At 36.8% G+C, this 17,846-nt stretch overlaps 1 protein-coding gene across 9 annotated transcripts in view; it reads left to right on the top strand.

Annotated features, from left to right (window-relative positions):
• Positions 1–17,846, top strand: part of LOC139115677 (uncharacterized) — a 107,434-nt gene that overhangs the window by 52,161 nt on the left and 37,427 nt on the right. For all 9 annotated transcript variants that reach the window (XM_070677974.1, XM_070677972.1, XM_070677973.1 and 6 more), the window contains 2 exons: positions 11,811–12,003; positions 15,014–15,168. In XM_070677974.1, the coding sequence (XP_070534075.1) occupies positions 11,811–12,003; positions 15,014–15,168 (348 nt within the window). The remainder of the gene's footprint in view (positions 1–11,810; positions 12,004–15,013; positions 15,169–17,846) is intronic.

Raw genomic sequence — 17,846 nt, 5'->3', positions numbered from 1 at the left:
GACTATAAATACATTTTACAACTCGGTAACTATGTCATCAGGCTATTAGAAAAGACAAACATATAGGGAATGTTTGGTGAAGCTTCCTGTGCATGCATAACTTATTATGATTGCAAAATTTGATGTAAAGTAGACAAACCATATCCTGCCTCATCCAATAGGACCCCAATTAAAATTATTATTTGCAAATTTTAAATTTGTAAACTGGAACAGCTAGTTTGCAACATTGAGGGCTAGTTTTCTTAGAGATTTTTTGTAACCAAAATATTGCATTTCTGATGTATGGTGTAAAAATACACTTTCACAACATTCTTGTAGATTTTGTTCAGCACAAGAAATTTTGCCTGAAGCCATTTTGTTGTGGAAATCTCCTGAAAGCTAAAAGCATTTCCATGTTTTCTTCCATTTGATTAAAACTTACGGAGCAATCAAGCTGCGACTAAAAAACTGTAAACATCCATTGTGATGTACATGGTATCATGGCCAGGTTAAATTCCTACAGAGCTTTGTAGGGATTACCACAGTGACAGCAGTGAAATGGATTAAATGAGGAGAAAATGGTTTGGACAACACACAGAGTGGCAGAGCCATACCGTAATGTGCTTGCAGACCCCTAGGCCCTTTTACTGCACAAGTTTAGTTTCACCACATTGTTTGTTGTGCCATTGTTGGATTCTTTTACTTGAGTAGAGGGGTGAAAGGCTGCAGTACAACTATTTTCAGAATTTACCATTCGCCATTCAACTTTTGTAATCCTGTTTTTTATTACCATCAAAAATATAAATTGGGAGTTGATTACTGTAATTGTTCATATCACTGCATAAACTATTTGACTATAAACAGCGGAAAATTCCTAGATACTTGAAAATATATAGGGATTGATATTTGTCAACTTTTAATAGAACTTCATATATTTAACATTTTCAAATGGAAATCATGTATATAGTCGATATCAATACCAAAATTTCAGGAAAATAGAAAAATAATTTATTAGAAAAAATTGCCATGTGAACTTGAAGATATTTAAATGGTCTAATCACAGTCTAATGAATATTGTGTTGGAGCAAAAACCTACTCTGTGGAACACAATTGGGCTTGAACCAATCTTTAAAAGGAGAAAACCTTTTGCCTTTGTTTATGCTTCCTTTGTGGTTATTTGGTAGACATTTACGATTCATGTCAATGTGTAAAATCAATAGCCCATTACTTGAAGTGTGCAGCAGGCTGTAAAATTAGAAAATTATACCACAAGTATCGAAGTTGTCTTGCTCTGACAGCATATTTCAAAATGGTACTGTTTTAGGAAAGTGGAATTCTGGACAGGTAAATTGTTCAAGAACTAAGCATTGCCATTTATTTTTCGTAATGGTTTCAAGGTAAGTCAAGCGTAGAGAGGAAATAGATTTCTTCTGTTTGTAATTGGAAATTAAAATCTAATTCTGTCAGCCAATCAGAAGATTGGATTCTGTGAGTTGGATTCCATAGGTTGCAGAAGGCTTGAGCACCAACATTTTTTTCTGTCGTGGAAATGGTATGAAATTTTAGCGTCTTGAATCAGCTGTTACAGAAATTGATCAGAATGATTGTGTTGTTTCCATGGTGAATGGTGGAAAATAACGTTGAAGGACTGTCAGAAATTCTCAGGTATTAATCTACCCACAGTCCCTGTGACCTACCTGATACCTGAAGACTGATTGAGAATACTGGGTAATGTACCTGCTATAGATATTGACAGATGGTAGCTTTGGTGGGATATGTAGATTTCAGACTGTTTCGGGAGATAGGGATGAGTATAAATTCTGTGATAGTGTTCAATTTATATAATTGCATCAATCACCTATAGCGACTGCTAAAAGTACTATTTTTGCTAAAAAGGGTTGAGAAGTTTACAATGTTCAGAACATGTACATGTAGTGGGAGTTTACAGTCCAGTAGGTGAGTGTATTTTAGTCGCCTTTCAAAGTCAGTCACCACAAACTCTGCATAGACAGCCATCAAGACTCCATTACCAGAGATCCACTGTGTGACCTGAGTGTCTACATGCATGATCAAATAAACCAGCCAATATCGTAGGCTTGGTTTAACAATCAATGTAGAGTGAATACTCTCACAGAAGCATAGCTGAATTATAACCTGCAGGCAATTTATCTGCTTGCAAAGGTACTGCTGTCTCCCCTTGTCTGGACTATCGCAGGCTTGAACAATCACAATGGACAGGTATACGATGCATTGTGTGGTGGCTATTCTTCTTATTGGTATTGTTCAGTGTTGTCGGTATAAAGAGGGGATCAGTCAAGAATAGCGGCAAACTTTTGTGCTCCCAAGGGATGGGACATGTGTCGGTAATGTGTCCGTGTTTGGCAGTCTGATTTGGGAATCACATACTGAAACTGTTTATGTGTACCTGTGTTTGTTGATCTGTCAGACTACAGCGGTAAGGCTTTCTTTTTGCGCACATATAACCTGTGCTATGGTTCTGATTTTCTTGATGTGTAGGATTTCTCAGACAGTTGTTTCTTTCAAAAATTTTCATTATCTACGATGTTTGTATGCAGATTGTGGCTGAGAAGGATCAGAATTTTAAAACATTAACCATTGTTGAAAGTTTTTAACAATAGAATTTTGAAAAATTAACAGAATTTTTAAACATTAACAATTATTGAAAGTTCACCGTAAAAAAAAGATTAAGTTGAGAATATCTACCAGCCTCACTAACAACTATTCCAACAAGTCGATGCACTTTCTCAGAAGTCATAAAAAAATCAGTGATGAATTATCAGCAGGTAAAAAATGATCAGACATTTCTCTGTTGAGGTTGTGGTTGAACTTTTTTTAGGTGGTAGGTATACCGTTAGCTTAATGTTTGAGCCAGTATGTGAACAATGTATTATCAATAGTCTGTCTAGAATTTATGAACGGAAAAGGCAGCTTAATTGAGTTAAATTAATAATACTGTTTTCCCCATAAATCTTTTTACCATGACTGATATTATTCACATTGAAATCACTAGGAATATTTTATCTATGGCTATTCTGGTGTTTTGCAGATGTTCCTTACGAACAAATTTCAGGTCAGACACATTGTGCCTGTACATGGACTACAGGCAAGGATTATTTCTGTTTTTTGTGAAAGAATCTGAAGAATACATGATTGTAAACAGATTTTGTTTTATCCATAAGATATATCTTTTTAACAAAAACACCCAGACTAACACAAATCTAATGTTCTTGAATCAGCTCAAACTATTAAGTTTCATCCAGAGAATTTGTTTTTCTCATTCGAGGTATCAAGCATGTCTTTCATCGAAAAGTCAGAAAGCCGTGAGTCAAAAGTCAATTGACACTTACAGAAGAAGTGTCATTTCGTTCTGACCTTTAACAGGAAAGTGCAAATATTTAGATATTAACAGTATTACTTTTTTTCCCGCACCAGTCAAAAATGTCATGGTTTTGTACAGCTGTCCAATGTAATATTGACATCTCGTTCCAAAATTAGTGCTGAAGACAGCCAAAGAAAAACAGAAAAGGCTTGAAATAGATGACAGAGATGCAGCTGTGTGTTCCCATTGATTATTCCATTATCTGGCTGGATTAGGGAATATCTGGCTTGGGATAGAACATTTCATGAACTCAAGCTCTTGAGTTGGATTAGCAGTACTATGTGTAAACCCTCTTGACTTACTTTGTCAAGATTTGCTCACCTCAAAATGGAATTTTTGTTTAGTGAATGAAAGTCTTATGCAATGCGTGAAAAAAGGCAAAGTGGGTTTAGTAAACTAACACAGCCCTGACAAGAATGAAAATATTGTGGCTCCACATCAAATGCTTCTTTACTGTGTAATCTGCCATTGTCCAGATAATGGCCTCTGATTGAATTAGGGAAATTGAAATCTGGGTTTCTGAAGAGAAGCCAACTGTTGTCAAGGCCAAAACTCACAGCCTAAACAACATGCAGTTGTACAGAAGAGACAAATTTTGATAATATTCTTGTCAATTTTCCTTTCTTTGTGTTGATTTTTTGCTGATTTTGTCTTCCACTGCATGTTATTCACAAACGCGCAACAATGCCACTTCTATTGATCCCTCCCATCACATCATTCTGTAAATTCTCTGTTATTTTACCACTGTCAGGCTATTAAATAGGAGAGATGCTATGTTTGCCCTTCCTAAACACAGTCTGTTTACTCTGTACTAGACATTTCATCAAAACAATTGAGTAGATATCCCGCCAGACAGATGAGAAATATTTCATCCATATACAATTTACAATTCCCCACATCACACTTGCACAAAAAAATCTGCCATACTAGCAGCCAAGCTACAGAAATGAACAGACGTTTCTTCATCAGGTGCTGCATGAAAAAGTGCGTGATCACCAAGAAGTTGGCTTAAACCCAGCGTTAGGTGTGAAATCTAACGGTTTTTGACATCTTAAATATAGCTCTGTTGATCTGTGGAGTAAACTTAATTGAAAAGCATAACTACATGTATTTGTTGTGCAGCCGCTTCTGTTCAAACACAGATTAGCTGACGCGAAAAAGCCAAAGAAATGACGAAATAAAAGTGACAGCATGTATAAGAAACAAATTTACAATCTAACCAAGTGACTTTCATTTAAAAGAAATAATTCCCTTCATCCACTTTGATAATTAGTTTTGCTCTCAATTCAAAGCCCAGCAGCTCAAGACCCATATTTGCCAGAGCAAATATTTTTTTCCTGAAATGGGATTTCTCTGGAGAGATATTGCAAACTGCATCAAGGTTATTGAAATTAACGTTCACACTAATCCATTATATTAAAAATTAATCACGATAACAGCAATATTTTACAGGCATATAAAATCTGTATTGGATTTTACCATTCGGTTCAGGGGTGCAAGATTAATAAATTTGATTTCAATATATAATTAGCTTAAAGGCAACTCTGAGAAGAAAATGATTATCACCTAAAAGGCAAATATTGAGGAATTTGTGATTTAATTAATTAGCATGCCTCAAGACGTAATCTAGGGTAGTTCTCTGATGGAGGTGATTATCATGCCCCTCACAAAAGGATGCTACACCCCTCTTTGCTAAAGTTGTTACTCCCAGTGGAATTTGGACTGTGGTTGCTTTGAGTCTGCTAATCTGCAACTAACTAGCCTTGATTGCAGTCCAGTGTGTTGACACCTCTACTCTAGATCAAGTGTATCTGTGGCTGAGATCACCTCACCTTGGAGACCGGTCCATACATTTGACATCTGAAGTGTCCCTGCCGCTGCCTGGCTGCAGTTTCTGAAGGTCTTCCCAAGACGCTGTCCATCTTCTCCTCTGCAGGAAAGACCACCAACTTCACAATTCTTCAAGATCTTTGTGGATCAGGAGACTCGGTCACTGAGTTTGCTTACTGCATGTTTAGATTTAATCCTGGTGGTGCAATGTACACTTCGCAGACCACTAAAGAGGCTGCAGCTTTGACATATTTCTTCACTGAAGTGGAGCTTTCTGTTGAGGCTGCTTGGAAACCGTCGGTCTGCATGCAGTCTTGTTTCTATTCACTGTTGTCTGATATGGGAACCTTACAGGTATGATGTTATCACAGCTCAGCTGACAGACTGCTTGGTGATTTCTGTATAAATCTTTCATTTGTTCACTAACAACCATTTTCAGATGCATTTTCACCACTGGCAGTTTTGACAAGGACTTGTACATTTTTCAGAGTAAGTGTCTTAGATTCAGTTCCTCCATCACAATCCAAACTCACTTCAAACTGTAGCTGCCTTTAAAACCTATATATCTATTTTAAATTTCTTGGACTTTCTGACGGCCTCTGTTAGTAGTAAATCTGTAAGGTCATAATTGACAAAATATCTGATCAGAGAATCTTGAATCAAAATTTGTATATCGTTCACTTCAATCAGCCATTGGACATTTGTTGCATTGTACAGTATACATAGTAGTCTGATGGTTCACTAATTGTTAGAGTAACACTCGATGCAAGTAGCAAAACAGAGCAAAACAGTTGTACAGTTCAGTGGAGTTGTACATACTGGAAACTTCAATAGTAAATATTCACATCTAATCAGCAAACCTTATCTCTACCTGTTGTATTGACTCCATAGAGGTTAGCAGGTAATATCGTTGCTTCTCAGCCCAACCTTATGTCAGAAATTGCATACAGTTTTTTTGAAGTCAAAGGTCAATAGTTTCCTCTATGAAACGTACCTCTGATGTGTTGTCAAGTGTCAGATACAAAGTGCAAACAGTTCTGAAGAGAGATTTAATTAATTGAGCATATAATGAACGAATAGAACAATCTCATTTGACTGACAGGGTCAGACCTGAGAGCAATAAAATTTCAAAAAGCTTGATTGATTCACTAAGTGCCATGGCAACACTACCAAATTGTAAAAAGTTTGGACCAGCAAGTCTTATTTGAACAGCCGAGTAATTTACAAATTCTGTACTGAGGTAATCAGTAAGGCTAGGAGGACTACTTAGCTTGATTTCAAACGTCAATAAATCATACGACTGGCAGTTAATGACAGCCCCTGCCAGTATGATTGATTTGTATGCACCTCGGGGACACATACGGTATTCAGACTCTCAAACTTTTACAATTCTTTTCTGATCTACTACTTCTGGAGGCTCATTTTAAATTTTTATTTTTCTTCATAGAGTTAACACAGGGATGGTGGCCATTTTGAATTTCAAATAATGGTAAATCTTGGGCATGTAGTGCCAAAAATTGCACGGTGACCCCCAATTTTTGTTCTTGACTTCCAAAGAGTATGGTTGAAAGATTCCTCAAGGAAAGTTTGAGCAAAAGTTTAAGTCTTTCATTCTCGAAGCGCATACTACCTTAACTTTATACATTGATAAAATTTGTGAAACTATTATTTTCTGGCCAATAAATTTTGATGAAGTCTGGTTCATCATGCATGTCCAGAAATTCGAAAATGAATGCATGAATATTATTTCTTAGTTTCTAATGTAACTAATAAGATCAGAGTTATCCCTGAAACATATTGTGTTTATGATCACACTGTTTATGATCACTAAATGAAATTTATGGCAAATTTACTTGTAGAGTTAAAACATGCATATACACATTTCATGAGTATCTACAACAGTGGATAAATATTACTGTAATGGTAGTACTGTTGTTCGTAAATGAGTGGTTTGGTTTATACAGAGCAAATTTGGGTGAAAAGTTCTCAGAAAGATTTTTTGAATATTTGGAAACCTTGAAAAACTGCCACTCAGTCAGTTTTTATTGTTTCTATAATTTTTTTTTTTTTTTTTTTTTTTTTGGGGGGGGGTTGTTTTCTGGGTTTTTCGGGGGTAATTTCACAAGACGTTTTAAATCTAGTTCTTCTGTTATTTTCTGGTTACTTGTTACATGATTTTGACACAATCTGTTGAAGTTGAAAAAGTGACATTGGGGCAGTAGGCAGGGGTTCAAGAGCAAGCCCATCACCCTTTTTGACTTTGAACTCCCCAAGACAGTTTTCTTGTCTCGAAGTTGACAGCACCATCTTGTTTCCTTTTTGAAAAATAGCATAGTCTTCAAGTTCTTATTTCATTCACACTGTGCCTTGTCTTCTAAGGCTATTGTAAGACACATTTCATGTACATGTACAAGTGTGCATGTCTGGTAACCATAGCAACGGCTGCATTCTGTTTGCACAGGTCTGTTTTAGGGGCATATTGTCCTCAATGCCATTAGGTAGTTGGCACTGTTTTGCATTGTTGATCAGTCATATTTGATGGCTGGGATTGGCACTTGTGTGTCAAAAGCAAAGGACATCCGTGTCGTCCTGGACAGCTGAATGAAACATCAAAGGAATGCGCAATAGTTTGAACTCAATGGTGGTAGACACAAATCTTCCAGTCAAGTGGAATTATTTGAAGGTGCTGCTTGATACTGGAAATGTCAGAGCAAAAAAGTTCTTTCCGGATCCAGTTTGTTCTTATGGTTATATTGATATCATCTTGATAAATTTCAAGTTCAAAATCATAGGCAAGACGTTTTCTTACAGTTGTACTCCAACTGATTTTCATTTATGATATATTGCTCATAGCACACTCTTAATAGACAAGATATCTCTCTTGGTGTTTTAGTTAAATTTTGTATCATTAGTAGTTTTAAAATTTCAGTTTTTCTAGGTGAAAAAGGAATTTAAAACTTCTGCAAGCTACATGAAAGTAACAGAATTCAGATTTAGCCAATCATAACTAAAATGAAACGTAAAGTTGTAAAAACATAACGTAAACTGGCTGTACAGTGATCAATTAAATGTCAAAGCTTTACCTTAAGTCAGAATTTCTCATGCATTACACTACATGTAACACCACATCAAAAATTCTACCACCAGCAAAGTTTTAAAACAATTGGTATTGATTTGACACCACTTAAAAAAAAATGTGCAACAAATAACATAATATACAGAAAGTGTAAATATTAATTGTGAACAATTTCTTCCATTACCTCATATAAATATTAGCAGAGTAATAATGTAGTAGGCTGTTTATTTTGCTAAAATCTGCAGTAAATCTTACCATTATTACCACTACATTCATTGATTTGACGGCAGATAGACAAATAAGTAACGAAAAAGTAAACCCATTCTCAGTCTAATTCTCAAGTCTAGACTAACATTTTGTGCCGAAAGAAAAGTTTATTGGAGTCTGGAAATTCTGAAAGGCAGACGTACGTGTTAGGGATCAGTTTTGAATGTGGATCTCAACAGATCTGTCTGCTTAAACAGGTCTGTGTGCTGTACTAGTTTCAAGGGGATCCACAGAATAATATTATGCCTTGTTCATGGAGATTTTACATTCTTTGGTTTCTGGGCAGACTCGGATATAGATTGGATTGGAAATCGGGCCGACAGCCGTCACCGTGCTTTCATGACCACAACATTGCAATTTCATCATAAATTTCATGAATTGTTTCGGAGTAGCAGTGCAACCCCAGCAGGCCATAGTATGGACGTAAAAAAACATGAGTGCAGCGGATGAATAGGCTTTTGAACTTGTAACACAGACAGGACATCAATGGAATTATGCCCAAAGGGCGGAATCACCAGTTCAGGAATGTGTACATACTGCGATCAATGCTGCCGTGATGCCTGTGTTTATACAAGATCATTGCCGTTGATTTGGAATCTGTTAGTGCCAAAACAAGATGGATACAGGCACAGAGCCTTGTCTAACCCTCCGTCAAATCCAAAGGACGCTTTGAGGATCAAGTCACATATATGACCATGAAAGCATTTGACTGCCAAGTTCGATTAATTTGAATCTTTTTTCATCATATCTGCCAAAATAATTCCAAAGTGCAATAATGTTTCCACAAATCGACTTATCGAGCACTTCAACAGTAGCTCAGAACATTCCTCGTGGACGGACCCCATGTGCATGCGATCATGAACACTGCTACACATTACCTGAGAAGAGGAAATGCGACTGTGACTATCGCATGTGGCCGCATGGACCGTACTGGCCCCCGCATTATATCGGGCCACTGTTCGCGACGCCGAGTCATATCCATGGCCATGAGCCCAAGCAACCAGAACCATTGTCAAACGCAGGTGAGTTGGAAAAAGTGTAACGATATTGAAATCTGAATAATGTACATGTTACATTGTAGACATATGTTCGTCTGCAATGTTGCTGAATTTATAAGGCTGCATGACACAGCAATTCTAACACGATGCAGATGCGATACGTTTGCGCGATTCGTTGCCCAAATAAATGACAGCGCAGTCATACAGTGTAGAGATATCGCATTCTTTGAACATGTAATATCCAGCTGGAAATTAAATCACTTCAAGATACAGAAAGTTGCTGTTACAAAATTTTCAATTAAGTGCAATCTTCATACACGTATTTGCTCAGCCGTGCAGGTGTGTGTAGATTAATATCTGTTTCTTGTCTCAATATATTATCAGTCCAGAAATGATATTCTGGTGTGCATACTTCTGATGAAACTGATTAAATTTTTTATAATTGCCTGCCTAGTGTACCTAGATCAAAGACGTTATCTTGCCAATACTGGCAGTGTTGCTCAGCTCTTCCAATGGACTCAAACAATTCACCTATAATTCCTCCATATTAATTGCCCCTCCTTGACTTGCCCTCAGGATTGTCAATGAATCACTGCCGTAGAGGATTAATATGCCCAATACAACGTTAATTAAAACTGTTGGACCGCCACTCCACGATTAAAAAGGTTTCGCGGCATTGCCATGGTAGCCAAGTCACCGCGATAAAACTTTGATTGCCGGCTAGTGTTGAACTTTGCTACAATCACCATTATGTTGGACATGAATTATTCCAGGTGGTCAAATCTGTTTGCCTTTATTTATCAGGCATTCCTACTCTCTATGGCGACACAGAAGTTTTTTCAGGACATTGTGTGTGCAGTGCATGTAAACACTGATTCTAACCCACCCAAAGTGAATAATGTTGCTCTAGAGAAGCCATTGTTTACATACACTTAATTTTGCTTGGATTGGTAAAAGCTAGTGTCCTAAATATATAGTCTTGATAAAAAGGAAAATAAATAACATACAAGAATTATAATCATTACCGACCCCAGTGTACTTTTTTCCAGTAGGAGATTAACTTTTGTTTGTGACCCATTTTGTAAATGAGAATATATCATCATGATTTCGATGTCAACATTTGTACTCATTGACAGTCTAGTTTGAACATTATAAAAGTAAAGATGTCATATCTGAGTTTTTTCCACATCGTAAATGATCATATATTGTTTCAGCAACAGACAGACGTATCATTTATAATATCCGCATTTTGAAATATGTACATGTAGTGACATGCCCTAGAAATGTATTTGATATCCTTTCTGTGTTATCACTCAGATCAATAAAGCTTTACTGAAAACTCAGACTGCTGTATTTTCGCTTGCACTTCTTGCATAAAGATTTCCTTGTAAGTGTGTTGAGTAATCAACTCTCGTCTCGGGATGAATTATTGAATGACAATGCATTGTGACTCTGTATTTCCTATGTTTCTATGAGTGCAGTTTTGTGTGTTCTGTATGTGTGCATTTGACGTTGTACCCAGATTCTTATGGTGTAGTTGAATGATTTTGTTTCTTCAAATGAATATTGTATGCTGACATGTATGTGTGTGATTGTATGTAAAAGATGCTCATTTAAAAGTGTTGGTGTATGTATGCATGTATTTTTAGTACAATTTTTTTTACTTAAATTTGAGCACACAGTTGCTAGAGTGAAAGTGTTGGGTTCACAGTTGAATTGTTTGTCTGTCAATCGTTATTGAAATAATGAATATCAATGTTAGAAGTGAATTACTGAATGAATGAATAACTACATTGGATGTTCTCTGACATTTAACATAGAGGCTATCATTCCCCTGTGCATGATTTTGACATTGCACAAATTACAAATTTGTTGCTTCACTTAACGTTATTTTTCACACACAATTGCAGTGTTCTGAAAAACATGTCTGGTAGACATGCTGCTATATCACGTACGACTAGAAAAACTATTGATTCTGGTTTGGAGGTTTTAAAGTCACTACATTTATATAACAATTTTGTACATAGTTATGTTTTCTGTTGTGTGACAACAGTATTGTTTGAAATTAACAAATATCAGGCTGTTTTGTCAACTACTTTATACTTATTTGCTACCTAGATTCATGTATTTTTCACCATTCCCAAGGTGCAATAATTGTAATAGCCATGATCAAGCTCTGTCTTCACCCATTCCTCAATCATGCAATAAAGACATTTCCTGGCCATGTAAAGCTAAATCTGGAGTTTTCCTTTCTGTACAGTGCCTCATCATGGTCAAACCATCCATAATCAGAAGACTAGATATTCCAGACGATGGGACAGGGTCATATCGGTGTTCGACTCAGAGAGGACGACCAAAGGCAGCGTGCCGCACGACGTTCCCGAGGGCTGCGCTCCCAGTTTGATGTTTGAGTCACGGTTTGAATCAGGAAATCTCAGACAAGCTCGAAGAATGTAAGCCATATTATGTTTTATCCAAAAGTCCTGTGTCTTGAACCTGTTCACCCTATTTTAGACTTACTGTCTGACCGTGTTCATGAAACTAATTTGATGTACCAATATTACAGTTTGATAGGGTGCAAGATGCAAAGTCACCTCTTATCACGTTCGTTACATTTCTTGTCATTTTAGACTTAAGGTAGTATGTGCCCAAAATAGAAAGATTTAAACTTTTGCAGAAACTTTCAAACTATCCTCTTTGATGGTCCAGGTAACTTTGCAATGTTTTGTACCAGAGAAACAAGTCACCTAAACCAGGATTTGAAATTCAAAATGGCAGCAATCTCTGTGTTAACTCTATTACTCCATCTTCATCTACTTCGCAATCTTCAAAATGAGCCCACACAAACAAGGACCTGAAGAGTATTGTAAAACTTTTAGTGTTCAATATCTATTCCTAGGGCACTTTTTATCACAACTGGAAGTTGTGATATAGAGGTGGTTTCAACCGGTGTTTGATGTCGTCCATTTCCGTAAACGACAAAAGTCAAAAACTGCTGAACAGACTGCGTTGATATTTGGTACCGATACATAGACTGGTTCCAAGGTTCCAATTCGGAAAAATGGAGCCAAACGGAGCGGAGGTTATATAGTTTTGGGAAATTTCTAACCCCCCTTTTTAACTAATTGATTTTAGGGGTCTTTCATATATGTAGTTTTGGAATGTACACCAATCCTGCATTGTGGACTCTTTTATGAGTTGTGGAACAGAAATGAGGTTTTGATGAATGTTAGAAATATGCAGGATGGCTGATTCAAGTATAAGAGATTTCTATGCTCTTTTGGGTATCAAAAGCAATAAAAAAAAAACATATTTCATAGTTTAGATTCTCACTTTTGAGATGACCCTAAGCATTTGTTATGTAAACATCCTTGAGTCAATATACAGACTTTGACATTCCTGAGATTAAGTATCCACGACCTCACATGTTACAGTCTTTCACTACCATGGTATGGCCCAACCCATTGTTATCAATGGTGAGTGTGGACCTGTCTACTGGAAATTAGGGTGAACAGGTTAGACAATGACGTTACAAGTTGTAGGTTAAGTTATCAAGGTGGCACCAGCATAGAGTCCTAAGCATGTCCATGTGTTCTCACAGGAAATTACAGGGAAAAAATTATTTGAGAAGTTTCTCTCCTTTGAATAGAAGTATATTACAATTTAAACCTGTCATGGATGGATTGCTCTCAAATGATCTGAAACACAGTTATTGCCCATTAGCAACAAATCTATAGCAAGATTTATGTAAAGTTCATGAACTTACACAAGGTATTAGACAAAAGATGACCATGACTTTGCTACTTTTCAACATTTATTTCATTCAGATTTCCTCAGCTTAGTGTATAATTTTGTAATCTTAATTACTGTCAACTTAGCTTTACTAACTTATTCTAACCTCATTATTCTTACACTACTGTTATACCTTATAACCACAAAATTTCAAGAGATGCATATATGATTGTCACTTAACAAACAATTTACAAATATGTCTTCTGCTGTTTTCTCCATATACATATACATGTCCCTTTTCTCATCAAAATGGGCTTAAAATCGCAATGTGAAAAATAGTCTTTCAGCTGTATGTTGCTCATTGACTTCGTGTCTGTCTAATTAGTCCCCACGGACACCGTCCGGGGGACTTATAGGTTTGGTCATGTCCGTGTGTGTCGTCCTCGTCCGTGTGTGCATCCGTCCGTCTGTTCACGCAGATATCTCAGACATGCCCTGGTCAATTTCTTTCAAACTGTGCACAAGGATAGTACCCTACCCCATACAGATGCACGTCGATTTGTTTCACAATGCGATCAAATTTGGCCATGTTAGAGGACTTTTTAGTTTACACCACCATAGACTACCATGTATAAGTCAGCTGTCTATAAAATCCCATGTATAAGGAAGGCCAAGTAAAATATAAATTTAGTTTCTCATCATATTCATATTGCAAAAAGGATTCAGTGACACAGTTTTTAGTCCCCATGGATGAAGTCCAGGGCCTTATAGATTGGGTCATGTCCCTCCGTTCAGGCAGATATATCAAATATTTTGACAAAATCTCCCGTGACCTTGGTGACCTTTGACCTCAAATATACATATTTGTCCATAACTCAGTAACCACAAGTGCTACACCCTTCATATATGGTATGATGGGACACCTTATGACGCCACATATTGTACCTCATTAATTATGTGCATATCTAATTTTGAGCGAGCCAATAGAGCTAGGTCTGATTTTTGGTATATAGGGATGACTTAGCAATTCAATTTTTTTGGCAAAATGTCACATGACCTCAGTGACATTTCACCTGAAATATACATATTTGTCCATAACTCAGTAACCACAAGTGCTACACCCTTCATATATGGTATGATGGGACACCGCATGACGCCACATATTGTACCTCATTAATTATGAGTAGTTTCACAATGTGCCAGTTGTGATCAAGTGCCATTGGCGCTATTTTTATAAGATGTGCGCACACATGGAAGTGTGCAAGATCGTAAATTTGAGAATACGGACCTCACTTTTCTGAAAAATGTAACATCCAGGCAACTTGATCAGTCAATTCTTTCTATACCATTAATGATTATTTCAGTATATCTGTGGCATTTCATGCATTTAATGTTCAGACATCACTACACAAAATGATATTTTAGAATATAATCAGCATTCCAACGGTCTATACAGACGTTTTCTTTGAAACAACAAACAAATCCCTCTTGAGATACCGTAATCTTGTTTCAAGACTACTGTCAGTGCACTAGCCTTTTGGTCAGAGTTTTAGCCGTTAAATGACAAAGTTGATATGTATGTCCCAGTTGTCAGTAGCAACTGGGAACACACTCAAAACATTTCAATCAGCTTATGAGATTTCTTGTCTTACATTTACCTTCAAATGACATTCTCAATACTGGATTTAGAGCTCATGATCTCCTCCCATGGATTGTTTTTCCCTTTCTCAGAGGCCAGTTTGAATACGAGTTGGTGCTGAAAACTGACTTGTACACGAACAGACACACCCAGTGGTTCTACTTCAGGGTTCAACGCGTCGTTCCAGGCGTTACTTACAAGTTCAATATCGTCAATTTACTCAAGAGAGACAGTCTCTATAATCATGGTGAGTGGTAGAGTTCATCTTAACTCCTTGAGTGCCAAAGTCAATTTTTGTCAACTTTATAAAATATGCTCTAGTAAATTTTTTCCAAGGTTTTAACCAAAATTTTGATAAAAAACTGTAGTGAATAAAATATTTGGTCCAAAATTATCAAGAAAATCACAGGAAAATTTGCAAAACTGGTAAACTGTTCTTAAAATTTTGGTGGAAAAATATTACTGCACTCAAGGGTTAAACACGTTTCAGTGGAAAAGATTGCTCAGCAAATGACGTTATATGGCTGACAATGAGAACAGTGAAAGACGGTAGGAAAAATGTGTGCAGTTGCTAAAAAATCTACGATTCTATTATTTTACATGAAATCTTTAAAGAATGATAAGAGTTGGCATTTAATTAGTAGTAATCTTTATTTCACTTCAGGCCACCGGCCCTATGTGTTATGATATAAATTCAAAAAATACATTTGGTCAAAGGTACACACAAATTAGACATTCGCCTCCTTTCGTGCTTCAAAAGCATAAAATATAAATCTACTCATATTACGGATAACATCTGCCTTATCTGTGCTTAGCAATTGTACAAATTTGTCTATACTTGGTATTACTTGGTAGTAAGCAGGAATATATTTTTCCCTGAGTTCCTTATTCAAGGGGCACACTAGTAAAAAGTGGAATTCATCCTCAATTGTTTCGTTGTCGCATGAACAAACTCTTCTTCTCTTGCACTTCTACAACGTCTACCTTTCTCGATATTTAAATTGTGCGCTGAAATTCGGAATGAAGTAAATACAGTTTTGAAAATTGATTTCATTCGAATACACAAATACTTTTCTATGGAAAGCGACGTTTTAAATAATGAATATGTTGCAAGTCGACTGTAACTGTTTACAAGGCCATGCCAATTTTGCATTTCAATGTCTGTGCAGCGTTGTTTGAACAAAAATAGAAACGCCTGTTCGTTGCCCACTCCTTGGTTGAACCAACACTCAGCAAAGCCATAAGAAAAAAGTACATTTTTGAAAGCTGTTGCCCAACATGATTTACCTTGCTCTGCCATTTCATATTGCAAACAATATGCATGGTAAAGATACCTATTCGATTTCATTTTTAAAAGCTTCAACCAATATTTTAACATTTTGGGCAATCTCTTTGATCTAAGTGTAGTTCTTCAAGTTCACCCCTGGCCGCAACATCTACGACACAATTTTTCTGTCTTAAAAGTCTCTTACAAAATTTGACATGAACCCTTTCTACGTTTTGCCCTTCTACATGTCCCCAGATCTCACATGCATAATTCAAGATCGGGAGTATTTTAGTGTCGAATATTTTCAAACAAAGGTCAATAGCTTCGTCTTCGTACTTTGTGAATTGCAATCCCTTTTCAATTTTATCACATTTATCATCAAGGTTTGCCAAGTCAGTGCTCTTAGTTTTTACGATATTTACATCAACTATCATTTCCAAAGGGAAATGATCCGAGTCAATGCGATTGCCAATTCTAAAATCAAGAATGTTTTCAAACATTGATGTGGAAACAATGGCGTAATCCACGACACTTTGACCAGCTCCTGACATGCATGTAAAATCTCCAACTGGGTCGCCATCCGCTCTCCCATTGACAATGCATAAGGAAGTTGATTTGCATAAATCCACCAGGTGCTTACCATACACATTGCATTCGTTATCACAATTCTTTCTGCATGTTTCTATGCTCTCACTTGCATAATTATCTACATCAATAGGCAGGTAATCGATATTGTCAAGTGTAATGCGTTCATCTAAGCCACCTGTTCTTGCATTAAAGTCCCCCAACAACAGAAATTGACAATCATCCAACTGGCTCCGGAAGGAAATCATATCATTTTCGATATGAGTAAAAACATCGTCATTGGAATATTGCGATGAGCCTTGTGGGGTGATATAGACAATACCAAGTATAATTGGCTTATTTGGTTCATCTAATTTAAGCCATAAAATGTCACTTGAACACAGCTCATTTTTGAGCTGTTTAACATAATTCAACAAGTGTCGTTTCACAAAGCAAATAACGCCACCACTTGGGCGTCCTCTTTGGAAATTTAACTGTCGAATCGATTCAAAGCAAATATAATCATCTAGAGAAAAGGCACCTATTTTTGTTGCCCAAGTTTCGACCAAGCAAATTATATCATACTTTCTGATAAAAGAAATAAACTCATTGTCGTATAATGGGGAACGGTGTACATCCTTTTTTGAAGAAGGTGTATTGTAGCCTTTTGCAGGCCAATGTCCTATGGGCTATATCTTTGTCTTTCTTCTTGTTCTCGGGAGTGCTGTCTCGCAGAAATCTCCACAACTTTTTCTTCTATATCGTCGTATGTGTAAACTTGGCGACCGCTCCTTTCTGATGTTACTACCAACTTGTCATAATACACTCTTGCTTTTGCAGTCTTGTCCTTACTTAACAAATCACGTCTCAGTGAAAATAGTTTTCTCCTTATAGCTCTTGTACGTGGTGCAAAATCTTCATCGATGGAAATTGTTGACCCTTTCAATTTGAACGCACTGCTCAATACTTGTTGCTTGTCCTTGAAGTATGTGAACATGGCAACAATTGGACGGAAGCCACGTACAAGTGGAGCATTGGTAATACGATGCACTCGTTCAAATGACATGCCTTTATCGATATCCAGCTTGTCTCGA

The sequence above is a fragment of the Ptychodera flava genome, chromosome 17 (genome assembly GCF_041260155.1).
Source record: "Ptychodera flava strain L36383 chromosome 17, AS_Pfla_20210202, whole genome shotgun sequence".
NCBI lineage: Eukaryota > Metazoa > Hemichordata > Enteropneusta > Ptychoderidae > Ptychodera > Ptychodera flava.
The sequence above is the reverse complement of the archived record's forward strand: the minus strand, read 5'-3'. Positions and strand labels throughout refer to the sequence as shown.